Raw genomic sequence first — 21,392 nt, forward strand, 5'->3', positions numbered from 1 at the left:
ATTAGTCAAGTTAACCAAGCTTCTACGTACATAATTTCAAAGTAATCATTGATGTTTTGATTAATCCAAAGCGGTTAGGTCAATTAAGTTGTAAGTGACTAGAAGGATCAGCCTGGGGACTGGAACCATCACCTTAGAGTGTCTTTGGTTAATTTGGTGATAAAAAAACTATGATGAGTTAAAATCATAGTGAATTTGATCACCACAAAAATAATTATTTGTTGCTTCCAAAAAATTATGGTGACTTCAACTCATCATCAATCTAAATACACACTTAGTATGATTGGAATAAATCATGTCCAAAATTAGGGATTAAATTTCTTGGTTTAATATTCTTATTGAAAAAATTAATGACATTTTAATTATATAGTTAATAAGATGTATATATGGGACTATTATTGGGTTTTGAGGTCTAATTAGACAACGAATCTTAGAGTAATTTTTTATTTTATAATTTAATCATATATTCTAATATGCGTATGATGAAATTATTAGTTTTTATAATAATTGTTAATTAAAATCATATTTAGAATATTTTTAATATATTAACAATATTGATGTCCGTGTTAATGTGCAGCAAACACATTATTTTACATTTGTGTAATTGTATGTAATAAAATAAAGATATATCAGTAAAAATTAAAATAAGATTTAATTGCAACCCATATAATAAATATTGCGTAAATATAACCATTACCCACACGCATACAAATCATATGAAATGATTTATATTCCAATTAAGTCTGCAAAAACTTGGGCATGAAGCCTTTATACTAGCACAAAATGGTGGATGGTTTTGGAAAATTCACGTTTGCTTGCAAAACAGCTGGGATACTAACATGAGATAACATTGGTAACGAACGAGTTTCTGTACAAGATACAAAGCACATATGGCGTCATATAAACGTATTAACGTGGGGTCTCGCAACTCTCGTTCAATATTTCTATGTGCCTTTGCCACGTGATTTGAGGAGTGATTTCATTTTTACATCCTTATTTATTAAATTAAGTTCTTTCTAAAACAAATTATTGGTATGGTCTCTTTTGATTAAAATTCAAGATTGAACTCATAATTTGAAAATTTGACAGTCCAGTTAATAAAAAAAATGAAATAATAATTTTAAATGAAGTAAAATTTTTAAATTATTATTTTATCACATCAAAACAAAAAAAAAATTTGAAATTGTTGGTTTGTCACATTAATATTCAATAATTTAACATTTTTGGTTCGTTGATACAGTTATCCAATTATCTGCAATGGTTGATTTATATGCGTGCTACTTAATTATGTATGTAATTAAAAAGTACACAATATATGAATCAATATTAGTTCAAATACACTTGAAAATAACATTACACTTAAGCATCAAAACAACAATTTGCATTAAGTGGGTTCTTTGTTTCCCTAATTATATATATGTAGGTTTTTGCTCTTATAATTTTTCCTTCCATAACCCTTTTTTGCATATATAATTCAAATGTTAGGACCCACTAATCTAGATGTTATTGCTCAAAATGGAGCTAAGTATAGTGTTGTTTGAAGGTTAAGCATAATGTTGTTTCAGGTGTACTTAAACAAATGTATATTCATATATTCTACAATTTTTTATCAACAATTGTGGGTAGGTGTATCAAACAATCTCAAATTGTTGAATGTTAACGTGGAAAATCAATAATTTTAAATTATTACTTTATTTTGATGTGACAATTTAAAATTATGGATGTGTCACATTAACTTTTAATTATTTAAAATTACTGATTTATCCTTTTTTTGGTCTGACTGCAATGTCCTCAAATTATCCTTTTAACTTTGGATTATACATATGCTAATAATTTATTTTACAAAGAATTCATTTTGATATAATTTTTTTTTTGTAAATATGACCTAAAAGGATTAATCACTCCCAATTAGTTTCTTTTTGTAGTCTTTCTTTTTTGGGCTTTTTAGCCCGTTAAATAAAAAATTAATATAATTTTGTAAAATTTAATACAAAAGCTACGCTTTATTCTTTCTAATAAATTTAAACTTTGAAGACAAAATATTTTTTTATATTTTATTTTAGGTAGACCAATTAACTCGCTTTTCAAACAACACATGGTGAACCAATTCAAGTGAGTTGGGTTGACCCACTTTAACAACTTTGAAGATTTATGATCAAATAATGATCTTAATAAGAAATGATAGCATAGAATATACTACTTTTTCATTTTTTTAGTTAGTTATTTGATGTATCCATGAGATATGATTATTGTTGTTGCTTATTATCTATTTTATTTTCTTAAGTTGATAAATGTTCCAACTTCAAGTTTGTTGCACCACTAGAGTCGTTGCACCATTAGAGTCACTCCATTCCTAAAATAAAATAATTTTTTTAATTATAATAATGGGAAATTATCAACAAACGACGTCAAAATGGATCTTTGTAGAGGTAAGACTCTTCATAAACAAGAGCAGGCTTTGAGCGTGTCCATCGTTCACCCTCTTCTACATTTTCTATAATTTTTCAAATTCAGGATTATATGTTAGGCTCAAATTTTCATGTTGATGGCAATTTTTTGGTTTGGAAGTTAATTAAGCTCAATATTTTTCATATAAACGCATTTGATGAGACACAATTTAAATCAGTAAAAAATATTTAAAATCGTGCTTCAAAATTAAAAATATCACTATTTCAAGAAGTGTATAAGTTGTGACCCACATTACTTTTTTGGGTGACTTTTCCCGTGATTTTTGAACGGTTTTGCATGATTACTGATAAAAAACTTATATATGATGATCAAATATTATTAAAATAGAGTATTTTTCAAGCCAAAAAATATAAAAAATTAATGGTTATGTGCTCATGTAAAATGATTTTATATTCTTATTTAATTGCATATCATAGTTTATATGAATTTGAAGATGATTATTATAAAAATAAAAAGTTATTAAAATAAAATTATGATTGATTTACAATATAAAATAATTTACACTGATAATATATAACCTATTTTTTAAACAAAAATGGATAAAAAAGTGGGTCCATAATATCAAAACGAAATACAAAAATTTGTTGGCGAGTTAGTCGGTTGTAGACTCAGCATGTTAGGAGTGAAATTTCTTCATGATTTTGACATCATTACTATTTAAGTCTATGGATCGTATAGAATAAATGTTTATTTTATATAACTAAAATTTATAGGAAATATTCTTTTAATAAATAAATTATATTATAATCAAATTTTTAATAGATAAATATTTTTTAATATATAAATTATATTTTGAATTTGTTGTATATAATTTATATTGTGATGTAAAGTTAATTTTAATTATTAATAATTCATTTTATAAAATATTAGAATTAAAGTTAATATTGGAAATTTTAAATCAAAATAGAAAATATATTAGTTAAGAAAATATCCTAAAAACGCTCTCATTCAAAATAACTATTTTTTTTTGTTACAACCAGTTCAAAAAAAAAATCTAAAATATATAGTAGGACTTTAAATAGTATAAAAGTTTATCATAGTTTTATTATATTTTTTTCCACCTTTTGTATCATATGTTATTCTTGTGACATTAACTCTTCTAATAGATTTTTTTTTGGATACATAAGATTTGAGTGCAAGACATTGCTCAAGAAAAATCAAACATGAACCACCTAAAATAATTCATTGATAATTCATTGTTTTGATACAATTTTCAACCACATTATTAAATTATTGAAAAATAGTATTGCACAAAATAAATATTTATTTTATATAATTAAAATTTATAATAAATAATTTTTTAAATATATATATATATATTATATTATAATTAAATTTTGTAACAAATAATTATTTTTAAACATATAAATTATTTTTGTAAAAATATATAAATTATATTTTAGATTTATAATAAATAATTTATATTATGATATGATGTTATTTTTAATTATTAATAAATTATTTTACAAAAATAATAAAATTTAAGTTAGAACTATATATATTAAAGATGATAGATTGAAAGAGACAATTTTTTTAAAAAAATATCTTAAAAGATGCCATTTTAGAAGAAAAACTCCTAAAAAACTATTGTTAAAATATGTATTGTCAGTGAAAACATTGCCGTTCAAGATAACTATTTTAATTTACATGCAAAGAAAATGAATACTAATTTATAGGCAACTTTTTAAGATCATATGTTAAGAAAGTATTAAAACAATTTAACTGTAAACAATTATAAAGGATATCAATAAATTTTTATATATTGACAGATAATTTAAATGACAAAGTATTTCTTAAATTAAAAATTATCCAAACCATTCTTAAAGTGATTTATATTTGAATATTTTTATGTGAAAGTAAGTTCGAAGTAAACCTCTGAAAAACAAAGTTTTTGAGTTTTGCTAAGAAGACTGGTCGTGCTTCTCCCTCTGCTGAAGAATTGTGGGAAGTGCATCAAGGATTGAAGTTAGCCAAGGAGAAAAGGTTGTCTAATATAGTGTTGCAAACTGGTTTCAAGGTAGTTATGTAGAGTATTACTAGCACCTTTTTGGGGTGTGTTTCTGGATTCTGATGTAATTTTTTATTCCTTATAATAAAATTAAAATTTGAAGGCAAAATAAATTTTACTAAAATGGAGTGTGTAAAAGGAGGCAAAGTCAACTGTGATAAAATATACTTGCACAAAAGAAAATAGAGAGAGAGAAAAACAGCATGAATTTACCGTTTTGTACAAAAGAAAAAGAAGAGTCTTGTACAAGAAAGAGGGGTAATATAGTAAAGGAATATTTTGACTACTAGAATTAAAAATAAAAATAGAGAAAAGAACTAGGTTTCGTAACAGCTGGGGTAGCTGCTACTGCTGCACTTTGTTTGTGTTTCCGCCGAGTCGTGAAAACAGAAAAGAAGAGAGGCGGAAGAGATCGCAGGTTGCGCGCCTCGGAGAGTGAAAGCCAACGCAACGCAAGAGAAGAGGGTCCTGCTACCATACCAACATCCACACCCTTTTGTAATTTTTATCGCAAACCCTTCTGCCATCACAAACCCTAACTCATTATTTCTTTCTTTTAATCTTGTTATTTCTCTGGCCTCTTTTTTTTAATTTTCGAAACAATTTCATCCATAACCCATACCGATTTATTAATTTATCTGTCCATGCTTTTCTTTATACACTGATCAATCAATAATAATCTGTCTCTGTGAAACCGGAAACCCTAATCGGCAATGGTTACCACCACCGTTGATTCTTCCTCTAACCATTACTCACCCACTGCTGCTACTGCTGCCGCTGACACCTCTAATAATTTCCCGCGAAAAAACCTGCCATCCCCGTGGGCCCAGGTAGTTCGCGGTGCTGACGCTGAACCTAACCATCAATCGCCGCCATCTTCTTCCTCTTCCTCGTTCTCGTCCCTCGATTCCATTAATTCTAACGGTCCCGCCGTTCAAACAAGCGATACCACCGTGAAACCTGCGTGGAAGAAACCGGAGTCCAATGGCGTCTCGGAAGTTGGGCCTGTAATGGGCGCTCATTCTTGGCCCGATTTATCTGAGTCCACCAAGCCCACCGCTAAATTGACATCTGACTCCTCTGTTAAGACTGCTGCTGATGAAGAATCACTCACCACCACTCCTCAGGTCCGCTTTTCATACCAAAGCCTGATTCTATCATTGTCTTCAGATTCTATTTTATTTGAAGGAAGAAACAAATTTAATTGTAAATCTTAAGGGTTTTAGGATTCATATTGGGGTAATGTTGTTCCTCTGTTGTTGACATTGTAAACGAGTTGATGTTTTCCTTATGAAGGATGTGTGTTTATTTATTACAGAAAATAGTTGTATCCTCTCTGATGTTTGTTGTTTTGCAGGATCCTGTTAATTCAGACTCCCCTCAGAAACAAGCCATTGGTAATGCAAACCCTAGTCCTACTCCTGCAATGAACTATGGTATGGCTAATCGACAAAGATCAATGAAGCAGCGTGGAGGGTCAAATGGCTATAATGTTGGGTCTGGTCCTGTTCAGAACAACTTCTCCGGTGCTACCCAGAATCTTCCTCCACCGCCACCACCGCCCCCCTTTCCTGTGCTTCCGATGCCTCCAAGAACATTTGCCCATGGGATACCAGGGGTTCCAGTTCCTACTCCAAGGGATCCTTACAGGAACAATAACTGGGATGCAAGACCTCCGCATGGGGGTTTTATGCCACCAATGAGTGAGCATCGGAGTCCCTCTCGCAGGGGCAATGCTGGGCACCATCCACGTGGAGACGGTCCCTATCATAACAGTTATGGCAGCAGGCGTGATCAGGATCGTGGAGGTTATGCAAATACTAGAGATGCTCATGTAAATCAACAGAGGATGCCTCCAAGGGGATTAATGAGGCCCCCGCCACCTAATCCTGCTCCATTTATGGGGCCTCAGCCTATGCGACCTTTTGCAAACCCTGCTGGGTTTCCTGGTCAGTTATTTTTTTCTTCTTTTATTTGATTATGTTACTACAACAAAACAAACCTAATGCACTTTCTCTTCCTTTATAGAATTCTATTATTTCCCAACGCTACAATTTGAACCCTTTGGGGGCATGCCATTTTTCACACATGCACCTCCTCCTGCAATGTTCTTCCCAGTTGCAGAAACTCCTCTCACCAATACAATAGCCAACCAAATTGATTATTACTTTAGGTAATTTTTTCTGTTCTGTGTTATTTACTATTTAGTTTGCCAACAAATCCTGGCTGTTGAATTTTCTTTTCATTGCTGGTTTGTTTATGACAGTGATGCTAATTTAGTGAAGGATGAGTATTTAAGGTCCAACATGGATGAACAGGGATGGGTTCCTATTACTCTGATTGCAAGCTTCCCAAGGGTAAGTTAATTGTGCTTGATCAAGTAATATTTTAAACATTTTTTCTGCCAAGTCTGAGTATGTGAAACAGTGTATGATATATGTAATTGATTGTATGGTTTAATGATTTTAACCATATACTGATCGTTTGTCTGCTGTGGATATTTTTAATAGATTTTTATTTTCCATTAAGGAATTTTTCCTTTCATGGTTGATGCTAATGTTTGTTACCTCAGAAGCAGTTGTTGTAGTTGAAACTGAAGATAAAATATAACAGAATAATAGATCTGGAAAAAGAATGGATTTACTTGGTGCTTATGAGGAAACATTCTATTTTTCTTATGTTAGATTGCCTAGCTTTTTTGGAATATATTTGGTATCCTTGTTATGCTGCTTTTTAATACCTTTATGATTAAGCTCTAAGCTCTGCGTTTCACCAGCAAAGATCCCTTCCTGGGGGGTTTAATATTTTCAAAAATTATTTCATGAATGTCAAAGCAACCTGCTGCCACAAAAACGTTGTTTTTTGCTTGAAATAATATTTAACATGCAGTGTCATCTGTATAAAATGATGGAAGGAACTGGTTAGGAACAGCTATGGGTTTTACAGAACTTTGGATATGGTTTTAAAATGTGTTCTACTTCCAAGTCATTTTTTTTTAATGTTACTCCCACAATTTTATTGTTCTTTTAATTGAAATTTTCATTTTCAATATAGACAATGCTACTGGTATGGATATTAGAAAGAACAAGTCTTAATATAGTCCAACAATAATATGTGCTTTTCTACAATTGGACTATGCTATCTATAATGATCTATGGTGTGGACTGGACTAGAATGAGATTTATCTGTTTCATTCATTCCATTTTAGTTTAAATAATCCAAACAATGACAACTTATGCCATTCCATTCTATGCCTGGTCCTAATATTGCAGGAAAATTTCTTAAGGTATTAAGAAACCAAATTCCATCCAAAAGCATACAAATGTGTCTCATCTCATTCATTTTTTATATTGTTTTTACACTTCCAGACTTACACTTATCCTTACAAATATTTCATCTTCTAATAAACAGCTGTTTGCTTGAATGTATCAATGAATTATTATTTGTTCATTTATGCCCATATGTCAACCTCCTCTTTCTACCTCATTGTGCTGTGTGTTATTCTTGGCAAAACTCACCTTTGGTAGCTTTATAGTAAATGGTAAATTTTATCAAGAGCAAATTACATTTGCACCCAAGTTTTTTTTCAAATTGCACACAACACTGCCCTTTATTTTTATTCCTACACTATATCCCCTTAATGTTTGAAAACATTAAACATACACCCCCTTATATATTACACTAACCCCCCTAAACCCCTTATAAAGGAGGTTGTTGTAAACAATAATTTAGGAGGGTATTGTGTGCAATTCGAAAAAACCTCGGGGTGTTTATGTTATTAGATCTTTTATCAATCTATTGTTTGATTGATAGTTTTCATGGAGTAGATGAAGTCTATAATTCAATTCAGAAACTCATTGAGGAGAGGGGGAGAGGTCTCTTTGTATATTTCTTACGCCTTGTGTCAATGAATCTTGTCCCAAACATGCCTTCCATGTGCATGTGTGCACACACCAGTGTAATCATTACCTGATCGCGGAGAATCACGAAAAGCTGAAAATCCGCTATAGAATATAGCGGATACGTCGCGGTCAAATAGTGGAAGCCGCATAGCGGTTGAAATAGAATATATATAACAATTAAATATGTATAAAAAAGAATCCTATATGCAAAAAAAAGAAGCTGGATAAACATTAACATAATATTATCTCAAAAGTTAAATTGTTCAAGACAATATATGTTCATTCTCCTCTGCCCCTTCCCCAATAAAATAAAAAAATGCTATAAACAGCTGAATGCTAATTAGCTAAACAAGCCCTAGTGAGGCACATAATCAGAATAAGCTAAAAGCTAATTTAGCTGAACAAGTCCGATAAAGAAAACATCTATTCATTCTGCTCTGCCCCTGCCCCAGCATCAAGAAAACAGAGGAAGAAGAAGAAAAAAGAAGTTAAAATGCTGGACGAAGAAGAAGAAAGAAAAAACAGAGGAAGAAGAAGAAAGAAGTATTAAACAAAATAAAGAATTGTTACCTTACCTGTAAAAAAAGAGGCTGGACGAAGAAGGCTATGTGGTGACTAAGAATCAGAGGAAATGAGAAGTTCTAGAATGCACTGGAAAAAATTTACGTGAAGTTGAAGTAGAACTGAAGTTAAAATGCTACTGTTGTCCCAAGTCCATAAGTAAAAGGTAAAAATAATTGAGTAAAAAGTAAAATGAGTTTTAACTTTTAACAAAGTCAATAAGTAAGGCTACTGTTGGGCCCTTGTGTGCATTCTGCTAGCCCAAAACAACAGCCGCGACCCAACTTGGTTCCGTGACGCGTAAGGTGCTGGCAAATTCGATTATCGTGGAGTCCGTGACGCCATCACGATTCCGTTTTCTCCAAAACCCACTATGCTATAGCGTGATAGCGCCGCTATTTGACAACACTGGCACACACAGAGAGGGAGGGGGTACCTTTGGTGAACATGCACAAGATTTTGGGTATTAAGATTAATATATATGTTTTGGAGTGATCCTTGACCCTTATGTTGCTAATAGTTAGGTTATGATTTGATTAAACTTTCATAAAATGATAAGTATTCTAGGTTTGTTTTATCTTTTTGCAGGTTAGAAGTTTGACAAGCAACATTAAGTTGATATTGGATTCATTGAGAACTTCCACTGTCGTGGAAGTGCAGGTAAGTTCTTATTTTAAAGTTTTGTGTCATTCTCATTCAGCTTTCACTGATCACACTTTCTACACATCTCATTTCTGTTCATTGCCATGTTAGCGATGCAGTGGAGGTATGTTTGAAGTATACTTTGATTAAAGCTATTCAATTTATTATATTTTCTAATTAGTTATTTCTGCATTTCAAATTTGCTGTAGGGGGACAAGTTAAGGAGGTGCAATGAGTGGATGAAGTGGCTTCCCTCCGCCCAGCTTCGGGCCAACTCTGGTTCAATATCCCCTAGCGGATCAAGTTCTAATAACCTAGCAGCTGATTTTGAAAAGATCACAGTGGATGAAGCTATTTCACATAAAGTTAACACTGAGCCTACCACAAATGAAGATGCTGCAGGAGAGTCCTCAACTCAGTCCCAAGTCCCAAATGATGCTACTGTGAGCAGCAATTAAAACTCAACTCAGTTTATCTTCCTCATCCCAAAATACTTGGCCCATTCTAGTTTTTGGCCCTGTGCGACTCTTGATTTTGAAAGGGTTTTTTTGGAGGGGATGGTAGGATAGGTTGATTCCTTTCTACGGTGACTGAGATCGATTTTGGTAGCAATTGAATCAAATAGGGAAATAAATAAGAATTCTTTGGAATTATTATGGCCTAAAAAGATAAAGAAAGTTAACGAGACACAAGAAATCTAGAATTTTGATGGAGGTGAATTGAGTTTTGGGTTTTGTATAGTTTTTTTTTGCTGCGGATGATTTATTCTTTATTTTCTGGTGGCTTATGGTGGTATGTGTGGGTAAAGTATTTGTTATGAATTGAATTGAATTGAATTGAGCACTTGAGTTCGCTTGTGCCAAGTTGCCCTGCCATTTTAACAAATTAGGCCTTGATGTTTGCTCTGTCACTTCTGTGTGCTCACATAAATAGGTGGTAGATTGTTTGATGGTCTTGCCCGTTTATACTTGTTGCCCTAAGTAATTTCTTCGTTCGTTTATTTTTCCTTATCGTTTCGTCATTTATTTTTTAATGTTCCCGCATTTTTTATGTACATATTCCATTGGCATTTGTTGCCTTAATCTCTTACGAGTCTCATCACATCTTCCCCTGAAATCTTGAAATGGATTCTGCCGTTTAGAGGTAGAGGTGTGAAATTGAACTGTTTTAATCTGTCAAATCGTTTAATAAAGAGATTGAAAATGTTTGGTTTGAATTGATCTTTTATTTTTTATTATTAAAATTGAATTTGTATTATTTTGTGTTGATATTTGAACTAAGGTAGTTTTTATTACTTTATTGTTTATAATTATGTAAATATCATTTTGAAGAACTGATCAATACTTAAGTTATTAAGTTGTTTTACGTTGTTAGTCATTAAATTGCAAATAGTTGATATTATATTCAAATTAAATCAAATATTATGTTTAATTCAAATGATTTTGTTTAAAAGTTAGACTAAATCGAACCCTTTCTGCCCTGATAAACTGATAGCATGCGTGACGTTCCACAACATTTGAGTTCCGTCCAGGCAGTGTTTGGCCGGTATTATGGTAGTTTTTGGCTGATTGTTTTTTTTTTAATTAAATGATTGAAATGGAATCGTTTTATTTTTATGGTGTTTGTAGTCATTAGTCAAGAATCACAATGTTAGTATATTCGTTAGGCGATCGGCTGGAAGTAACATAAAATCATCATTATAAAGGGATGTGATAAGTTCAAACCACGAAGAAGCCTAAATTAACCACAAGTAGTCAAATGCTCATAATATTAAAATGTAATTTGTCGAATATTTCAGAATACATTAATCACTCATCTTCAAGAAAAATTCAAAGCGTTTGAGCTGTATAGCAATCCCGTAAAAGATGATAGGTTCACTATGTTGTCCACTAACAACAAGCTAAAGCTATATAATACTAGTATATCTGAGCAACAGTTGCAGAGTGATTATGGGAAAACGCTATTTAGGTTAATGTTTTAAAAAAAATAACTAAAAAGATAGAGTAAATTTTTTTTAAAATGCCCACAATTTACATGATAAATAACCTTATAGAAAAATAAACTAATAAATCAAATGCCTCCCTAGAATATATTGTTTCAACTATATGAAACAAGAGTTATGTTTTCATGAAAGTAAAAAAAAATACCTTGGTTAACGGGCTTCAAGGACAAGTTTAGAATTGTATATTATAAGTCCTTTTTTTTATAGAGTTGGAAACAAAAAGTATTGAATCAAACAAAAAGTAAAACTTATATTGTAACCAAACCCAAATTTGTAACCAACCTCCATCAATTTCCTTACCAAGAAAAAAACCTCCATCAATTTTTCTTGCCCTTACTCTACTTGGTTTTCTTTTCGTCGGAAATTTTTAAAAATTTAGTAAAAATCGTAACGAAGGGGCATTAATATTATTATTAAATGCCATATTTTTAGTTTTTATTCTTAATTTTTTAGGCATTATCTTCAGAATAACAAACTTTTTCTGTTATCTATATCTGTACAAGACATTTCATGCATTGACAAAAAAAAAATTGCATTTCATGTCTACACATATACATCTAAGTCTCATAATTTATCCTTCATTTGAGTGTTTTTGCATGTGTATGTAGGTTTAGTTGCTCACTAAGATTGTTGCCGCTCGTGAGAATCATCATTATCACTTGAATTGTCTACCGTGTTTGTATTTTTCTGAACAAAAATAAATGCTAATAGCATATTCTCTAATATATATATATTTTTAAAAATATTTTATATTATTAATATTTATTAAAATTTATCTCCTCCATCTCATTTTATAACTTAATAAATTTCAATCAACAATAAAATATATGTTGGATATTTCTGTTTCTTTTTCTGTCACAATAAATTTAGGAAGAGAAAATAATGTTCCACTTCACTCCAAAGCAGAGAAAGCTTCTAAACTTGAAAAAAAAAAGTTATGAAAGAACACTTGACTTTAAAAAGATGAGTGAAGACTTGAATCCTCCATGATCACATGTGAAACCCCCTATCTTCTGATTCTTTAGTACTACCATCAATAGCAAAACTGTTTACGGTCTACATTAACAAATAAAACTCTTCCGGTTACCTGTATTTGTAACCAAACCAAAATGTCAGATGAAAAGACAACCGAGTATAATAAGAAGAAGAAAAATGAGGTGGTGGTTAATTTGTGTGGGGACATGAACCTGGGACCTCCTTGTCAACCCCAAATGTGGAAATACCCTTGTTATTGCCAAACAAAGTAAAGAAAAAAGAGAGAAAAAGAGAGGGGGTGAAGCATGGCCTCATGGCCACCCAAACCTACAGAGATTTTTTGTGTGCATGCGAGGGAGAAAGCGATGGCCTCATCGCCATGTGATTGCTGGCCCCATCTCTCTCCTCCTTCTTCCATTGAGCATGTCTGGAACGACATCAAACTCGACTCTCTCTCCAATTCCCCTGTTGACATAGACTTCAACAACAACCACTCTGTCTCTGATTCTTCTTTTCTTAACCTCACTTCCACTTCCTCTTCTGTCTTTCACAAACATGACCATGACCACTCTCTTCTTTCTGTCTCCAACACTTCCTTCGAAGCCTCCGGCTCTAAGAAAACCACCCTGCTAGATCAACGCCATGCGCGTATAATAAAAAATCGAGAATCCGCGGTTCGGTCCAGAGCTAGAAAACAGGTTACTAAGCTATCTTTCTTTCTGCACTTTGAATCTTCTTAATGCTCAAAAGTTGTGTTTTCTTTCTTATTAACTAACTGTTGGAAAACAATTTGTACGTGCAGGCTTATAGAAAAGGCTTGGAAGTTGAAATTGCCCGTTTAACGGAAGAGAATTCCAGACTAAAAAGACAATTGAAAGAGGTTAGCTGTTTTTTCTTTTTTTAATTTTGTTGTTCCTTCTTTTCATCGGATCTTAACCATTTTTGTAATGCAATATCTTTTCATAGTTCTTGCGTTTTTTGTAAACAACCTTTTAAAGGAAATAAAGAATAAGGTCATATTTGTATAAACCTTTTCACAAATAATTGTACAGAGAGAAAAGAAAATAAAAATTATTATATTTTTTTATGTATCTAAAAGACAATTCTGTTCCAGCGTTTCACGTAGAATTACAATAGGCAGCTGGAATGCAATTAAACCTCTTTTTTATTTAATTTCGAAAAAAACATGACATGTATTAGTTGATTTTTTTTAGAAATTCAATTTTTTTCTATAAATAATTATGAAAGAAATATTTTAATATGACCTAATTATGTGAATAAATAACATATGCATATGCATTAACACAATAAACCTTCATGTCTAATAAATTTGCTGGTTTAAATAGTAATTATCTTAAAAAGTTATCTAAAAATTAATTTCGCTACATACTTTTAGATTAACATCACATATTTATTAAACTTAAAATATTCCCTAAATATATGTGATATGTTAGAAAGTTAAAAAGTATTGATATACTTATTCGGTAGGAAAAATTTGTACTGGATTTAGGAAAATGTTGTACCTAGATTTAAAGAAAAGGTGAGCGAGAAATTAAGACGCTTCAGCTGGTTTGGTATCCATCACTTTTATGTGTGGTCATTTCCATGCTACTGTGAAAAGTGTATGGAAACGAATTAAAAGAACAACTTCCCTTATTCATTATTCTGTAGTGGTCAGGGTTTGGCAGCTTTAATCTATTCTGAAATTATTTTTTGTTACAGTTGCAGTGCTGCTTGTCCTCCTCTGATAACCCTCCCACTCCCAGAATGGCCGCTCTGTGTAGAACCTCATCATCTCCATTTTGAGAAGGAAAGGAACCCATCATGACTCTTGGATGTTTTCAACTTTCAAATGTTTGGGAAACAAACACAAGGATTATAAATGGATTGAATTCTTATAATTTTTTTTTTAGAGGAAGAGTTTTCAATTTTTTGATAACCTGATTTTGGAGTTTTTACTAAGATGGTCTAGTAGTTGGGATTTTAGTAATTAATGTGGAATCTTAAATTTAAACTTCATTAATTACCATTATTGTATATTTAAAAAAAAAAAATGGGCTGCTTTCTGTCATCAAGGGTCTCTACTGTCTATAAGATTAGAGATCCCTATAAGCACGTTGCTGTTTGATTTTCGCCTTTGTTTAGACATCTAATCACGAGTAAAATAAAGATAGGATGGTTTTTTTTTTAGAAAAAAAAAATATAATGGATTCCTTCTTAATTCTACGGTTCTACCACATTTCATTATATTATATTTTAATAAAACAGATAATTTAACTAACTAAATTTTATTCCTTATGAGCCGAATGTTATCCTGAGATTTGTCTTGACCTTGAGGGTTTATTTACTTATTTTCCTATGATCAGTCTCTATCTTTGCCAGCTTGTATCGTTGGCGGGAACATGGTTTAATGTTTCATTGCGGGATTGTCCTAGCTAGAATTCACGCGCCTTGGGTATTTCTTGGTGTTGCTACCTCCTTCCCAGATTATTTCTACATTAACTTATGTAGTAGTTGGTTGTTATGGAGATATAAGATTAGTTCACTGATTAAAAAAATAATAAATGAAGGATGGAAGATTGTAAATTCAAATCTCATTAAAAAAAAAAGTTATTAGTTATTAGTTATTATTATGCTCGCAAATTGTCTTATGTATCGTGAAATCGTCACTACAAATTACAATTCGGTGGATTGGCCAATAATTATGCTAGCTATATATTCTGTTAACATGTTTTTTTTATTAATTTTTTAATAAAAATATTAAAGAAATATAGTATTAGTTATTAACATTTGTTTTGGCCTGATACCATTAAGAGAGGGAGTGACTTGTTTCTTTGAATTCAATAAAAAAAATTCAATGCAAGTGAAATAAAAAATATATATACGCATATCAAAATAATGGAGGATAAAAAGACAAAAAAATACACAATGATATAAAAATATACGTTAACATTAGTTTAGTTATAAATATAACCTATGTTAAAAACATATAGCAACCAAAACAATTGACACTAGTAAGAGTGGCTCCTCCCACACTCTTGAAGAAAAAAAACACAAATGCATTATTGTGAAAACAATCTAGGATGATACCTCCGAAATCCTATGTACCAAAAATAGTCCTTGTGGTGCAAGTTGTTTACAGACTACACTCTTTGCATAAATTGTTTTTTAAAACACCTATTATTGCCCGAAAGTCCTTTTTCATTGAAACAACAATATTTCAATTCTCTTTGGAATAAACTTACTACAAGTATAGAACTCACAATGAGAAAGAACAAAAAATGTTGAAGGATGAAATCATTCTTTAATTTACATTTTTTCAAATCACTCAAATTCTTCAAGAAGGTATTTTTTGTAGTTAATGTGTTTTCTTAACTTTTGCTAGTTTTTTAGAAAGAACTATGTGAGTTCAGAAAATATCATTCTTAATTTGTGGAGTGTTCAACTTGTTTTAGTTGAAAAATACAAAGTAGTTAAAGAGTAAAATCGAAAAGTGAAAAACTTACAATCACCATCTGCTTTTAACTGATGTTGTTCTAAATCCAAAAATGAAACAAACATAATTTCACCATGTTGCCCTCTTCTTGTGAATCTGTCACGATGGATTATTATTGTCTTATTATTATAGGGTACAGTCACTATAGGAAGGACTGCTAAATATGGATCGGTTCAAATCTCCATTCGTTCCACGTTTGGGATGCGGTTGAGGAAAGTTTCTGTCTGCCATATTCTTATTCCCTCACTTTTACCAAATCCTCAAAAGAAGGAAAAAGCGTGCTCTGCAAATATTTATGGTCCTTTTACGAATTAGTTATACTGATTTTTATTTTTTTTACAACACTTTTTCCCCTCTCTTTTCAATATCTTACCCTTTTATTTTATTTTTCATTCTATTGAATATAGTTTTATGAATTAATTATATAATTTGCGTACGTATTTCTTTTATAACATTTTATATTTTTTTTTCTCTTTTCAATATCTTATCCACTTTATTTTATATTTTTCTGACCATTGCTCTCTTAATTGTAAAACAATTATAAAAATCATAAAAATATAATTTCACTTAAAATATAATTGGGAATGGAATTTTAAAGAAAAATAAAAATGATTTAATTAAACATAAAATATTTATATAAAAATTGCTTGGTTTATTTAGTGCAGATTTTGTATCAAATTAATTAATTTCTATGTTGAAAGATTTTCTTAATTAATTTTAATTTTAATAAAAAAAACTGTTGGAGTATATGAAAGGTATTTTGTTAAGGTTATTCTCTTATGAAAACTCCTGTTTCTATTCATTTTATAAGTGGCGAGGAAAAGAAAATAAAATAAGAATTGATCGTAGTGTTTGGACTATTTTTCAAAATTAGCCAAAAGGATAGATCATATTTCATAGATGAAGCATTTCATGAGAAATGAAAGTAATGTGGAGCATAGGGTTTTTGTTGTTGTGGTTATCTGATTGTTAATAAATATTAATTATTGTATTTGTTATAGTTAAATATTACGGTATATTTGATTTGGTTTTATTTTTTATTCTGAATGTTATCTGAGAAGTTATAAATAATGACATTTATTAGTAAGATTTAATTTTCAATACTATAAAATTATGAATATTATGTTATTTTTTAATATTATTTAATATATTGCATTAAAAATGGAATAAAAGTATTATTTAATTATTATCAACTTAACTATAATTTATATTAATTCCTTAAAAAATAAGTTTACACCATTAAATTTTGAAACACTAACTTTACCCGTTCAACAACCCTCAGTCTTTTTTATTTTTTACGAGATGTATCTTCTGTGCTCAAGGTGGATAGCACTAATATGAAAGAAGTCTAATAGATGGCCCCGGTTTAATAAAAGCTGAACAGAAATTAATTACGAAAGCAATCCTTAATCCCTTTTTAGTACACAGAATGAAGAGATTTAAACTAGTTTCTGCGGCTTTAATTTTTGAGTTTTGTTGACGTTTCTTTTGCTACAGTTGCAAATCCGCTTGAAGGCACTGCAGCGCCTCCCAAAATGTGCACTATGTATAGAACCTCCACATCTCCATTTTGAGAAGCATCACTCGCAACGCAATTTGCAATTTGCAATTTGCAATTTGCGAAGGAGTCAAAATTTGAGTTTTGCTACATTCTGCTCCAACAAGAACAACTCCCTTTATTATCTGAAATTGGGATATTCGCGGCTGATTCAATTTGGTTTAAGAACTAATTTAATTAAATTTAATTGATTTGATTCCGTTTGGTTTTTATAAATTTTTTTTAACTCAACCCAACCCAATCCATTCATAAACGGATTGATTTGGTTTGCACAAAGCAATTACTCATTTAAATTTGATTTTTTTCCTTAGAACTACTATTTTATATCATAATTCATTCAAATATCCAATACAATTAACATAATATTATCAAATGTCTTAAAGTAATAAAATTGATTCATTTAATACCCATTAACATGATATTCTAAAATACACTAATACAAATTAAGACAAAATATTTTTCAACGAGATTTATAATAACCCGAATTACAACTATTTTCCTACAAACTAATTTCTTGTAATAAATTTTGCTACAACTAAATTTGTTATAATTAGATTTGCTTAAACAAATGAATAAATTATGATTCATTAATATTATAAATATGACAAAAAAAATAAATATGAAAAAATGTGAAACAAATAATAATGTACGTGAAAGTAATAACTTAATAAGTTTGAACACCAGTAATTTGAACATTTACAGTTACAACACTTGGAGTCTCAATATTAACAATATTCAAAACCAAATCAAACAACTCTAAAAAATTTGATCTGTTCGATTTTGATTAAATCTATAAATCTAAACTCATGACTCAATTTGTCATGAAGGATTTTGATTGTTTCTGTTTGATTTTGACATAAATATATAAAATAACTCAACTCAAAATATTCAAATTAATTTAAGTCAATTTTAATTTATAAATGACTCTATTATAAACACCCCTAATTTAAAAAAGGAGGACCAAGTGGCAATGGTCACCCATGTTGTTGTTTCATCTTTATTTCTTTCTTAATATTTTTTCTTTTTTCTTTTATAAAAAGACAATCTTCCTTCTATAGTATTTTTCAGGTCAGAAAAAAAAACAGAGAGAAAAATTATACAAATTAAATGGAAAGTGGACTCAATCAAATCATGAAAATATGTTTATTTTAAATATTATTATGTATCACTGATGAACCAAAAATTTTAATTACTAGGTAAAAAATTCCTAAAAAATCGTGTAAAGGATTACCTAAAATAATAACGTAAAGAGTTGTAATCATTTAATAAAGAAAAGTCATACAATAAGTTTTTTAAACTTTTATTAAAACTACTTAAAAGTTATATCTATTCTGATTTTTTTTATTAGTTGAGTATGTAAGAATTTTTAACATTTAGATGTTAAAATCCTTATTTATAATCACAGATATAATATTTAGGTTAAATTATAGTTTTATATCTCTTTATTTATTTTTTTTCAGAAAGTTATTCTCTTTATTTTTTTGATCTGTGATTTTAGTTTTCACATTTAAAATTTTTTAATTTTGATCAAATTTTTAATTTTATATATGTTTGTTCCTTTTAATTTTTATATTTTAATTAATTAAATTATTTTTTATGATACCTAAATGAATATATTAAATTTATGATTTAATTTGATTAAAATAAAAGAAATAAAATATGAAAAATTATGAATTAAACTAAAATTGTATTTTTTTTAAATACAAAACTAAAATTGTAGAAAAAAATAATGAGACTTATCCCAAATAATAATTAAATGAGACTAAAATTACAATTTATCTTAATATTTATAAGAAGAAAGGGTTGAAATTATTAATTGATAACTTGCTGATAAAATGTGATGGAACTTGTGAACATCAAAATAAAAATCCAAAGAATCTTAGCAGCTTGATTGACCTTTCAAAACTTTGCATCCACACTCGGATTTCATGGGTTAGGGAGTTTCATGTGCATTATCAAAACCAATAATCTCCTGATTTCCAGTTAGAAGATGCGTTTCCATAAAACAGTTTTAATTTTACGCCACCCTAAAACTTAATATCGAAAATAGTAATATGTAACTAATAATTAAAGTAACTTAAATTGAACCATATATAAACAGAATAATGGTATACAAATATTTATTTATTTTAAATACTTTACCAATACTTTTTATTTATCTTTATCTATTTTTCCTATTACATAAAAAATCTTATCATACCTATATTTTTCTATATTTTCTCTATCTCTCGTGTCTCATATCACAATAAATGTCTATGAAAAATTGTCCATATAAACATGACCGCTAAAGCAGAAAGGGATATTGAAAGCAAGTTAGACCTATACATCATCAGAAAAAGGACGACACATTACATAAAAAAGAGTACTAGTATTTAAGAGATAATAATGCTAGGTAACGCAACACCCAAATTTCAAATTAAACAGGGGTTTTGAAGGTGCTAGGATAAATTGAATCTGGACATCTCATTGTTGAATCAAGTAAACTTGGGTCCTAATTGTTTCATAATTGAATCTTCTTTTGTATTTTGAGAATCTCATTCTGTCTATTTTTTCTTTTTATTATCTGATATTGCTACTTTTGCATTTGTTCACATAATACAAGAGTTTAAAGAGTCTGATAATGATAAATTAATCCAAACCCATGGATATAATACTTTGATTTAGATTCCTTTACTGTTACTTTTAAATATACTTTTCCATTGCTGTAAAACAAAATACTTTGCCTACATCACACCACAGTTTTTTTTTTTTTTATGTAGACAAAAAGGATAAAAGGCGAAAATAAACAAAATTAACAGTAATAATAATAATAGTAATATATATAAACAAACTTTCTATTCTTTGAGGTCCCATAATTTTTAGCTCTAATAAACTTATACATTTTTATATCTTTTTTTCTTCAATCATTAGTTATGTGTGATGCATGACTTTTGCTTAAATTTAACCGACTGCTGTAGTTGGCATTTATCAGAAACAAAAACAATCATGTTTTATGTGACTACGAAATAACTTCCAAGATAATGGATGAAAACAGGAAAATACTTATTTAAAGAATATCTTAAAAATTATTTCTTAAGATAATTATATTTAAAAGTAGATCCTGATTAGAGAATAATTTTTATTTTTAGCAAGTAAAGCAACACAATATAAAAAAAGCAACATATAATTTTAATACAAAAAAGAATACCATTTGAAAATATTGTTTTTAACTGACAAGTGTAATCCATACTTTTTTATATCTTTAAGTACAATGAAAAAAGAAGAAGTTGCATAGATTTTTTATAAAATATTTTTTTAGTAAATTAATTTTCAGACATAAATATATGATGACTAAGTAGTCCATTAATGTCATAATTCCGTTATACCTTAGTAAAATGTAGTATTAATAACACATCACAATTAAATTAAATTTCTTTTTAAATAATAATAATAATTGTAATAATAATATCAAATTATCACAACTCAAATGTCAAAAACTAAGTTGTTGGATTAATAAAGTATCATGCTTAAATTAATTCTTTTTTTTAAAGAAATAATACTAATATAAAGAATAAATTATAATAACGGCGACGTATTTGATAAAAGAGCACCAAATTTCAAAACTCATATCACACATCAATTTATTGGATTAATAAATTGTCCTTTTTCATTTATTTATTTATATTAATGAATTGATTACGTGCCTTGCTTAAAGTAACTAATTCTTGTTTTAATAATAATAATAACATAAAAGAGAAAGTCAAAAGCACTTAGTTGTCATAGCTTAGATGTACAAAAAA

General features: G+C 29.5%; 2 protein-coding genes across 2 annotated transcripts; both read left to right on the top strand.

Annotated features, from left to right (window-relative positions):
- The first annotated feature begins 4,793 nt into the window (after positions 1-4,793).
- On the top strand, positions 4,794-10,492 carry LOC114408553 (la-related protein 1C-like). Its single transcript, XM_028371645.1, has 6 exons — positions 4,794-5,604; positions 5,835-6,426; positions 6,506-6,650; positions 6,744-6,834; positions 9,529-9,600; positions 9,792-10,492. Exons 1-6 carry the CDS (start codon positions 5,191-5,193, stop codon positions 10,038-10,040), a joined length of 1,563 nt encoding a protein of 520 aa, XP_028227446.1. The 5' UTR covers positions 4,794-5,190; the 3' UTR covers positions 10,041-10,492.
- Positions 10,493-12,469: 1,977 nt separating this feature from the next.
- Positions 12,470-14,630, top strand: LOC114408554 (protein FD-like). The gene is made up of 3 exons (XM_028371646.1): positions 12,470-13,257; positions 13,362-13,439; positions 14,282-14,630. The coding sequence occupies exons 1-3, from the start codon at positions 12,865-12,867 to the stop codon at positions 14,363-14,365; spliced, it is 555 nt and encodes a 184-aa protein (XP_028227447.1). The 5' UTR covers positions 12,470-12,864; the 3' UTR covers positions 14,366-14,630.
- The last annotated feature ends 6,762 nt before the right edge of the window (positions 14,631-21,392 follow it).

The sequence above is a fragment of the Glycine soja genome, chromosome 4 (genome assembly GCF_004193775.1).
Source record: "Glycine soja cultivar W05 chromosome 4, ASM419377v2, whole genome shotgun sequence".
Taxonomy (NCBI): domain Eukaryota; kingdom Viridiplantae; phylum Streptophyta; class Magnoliopsida; order Fabales; family Fabaceae; genus Glycine; species Glycine soja.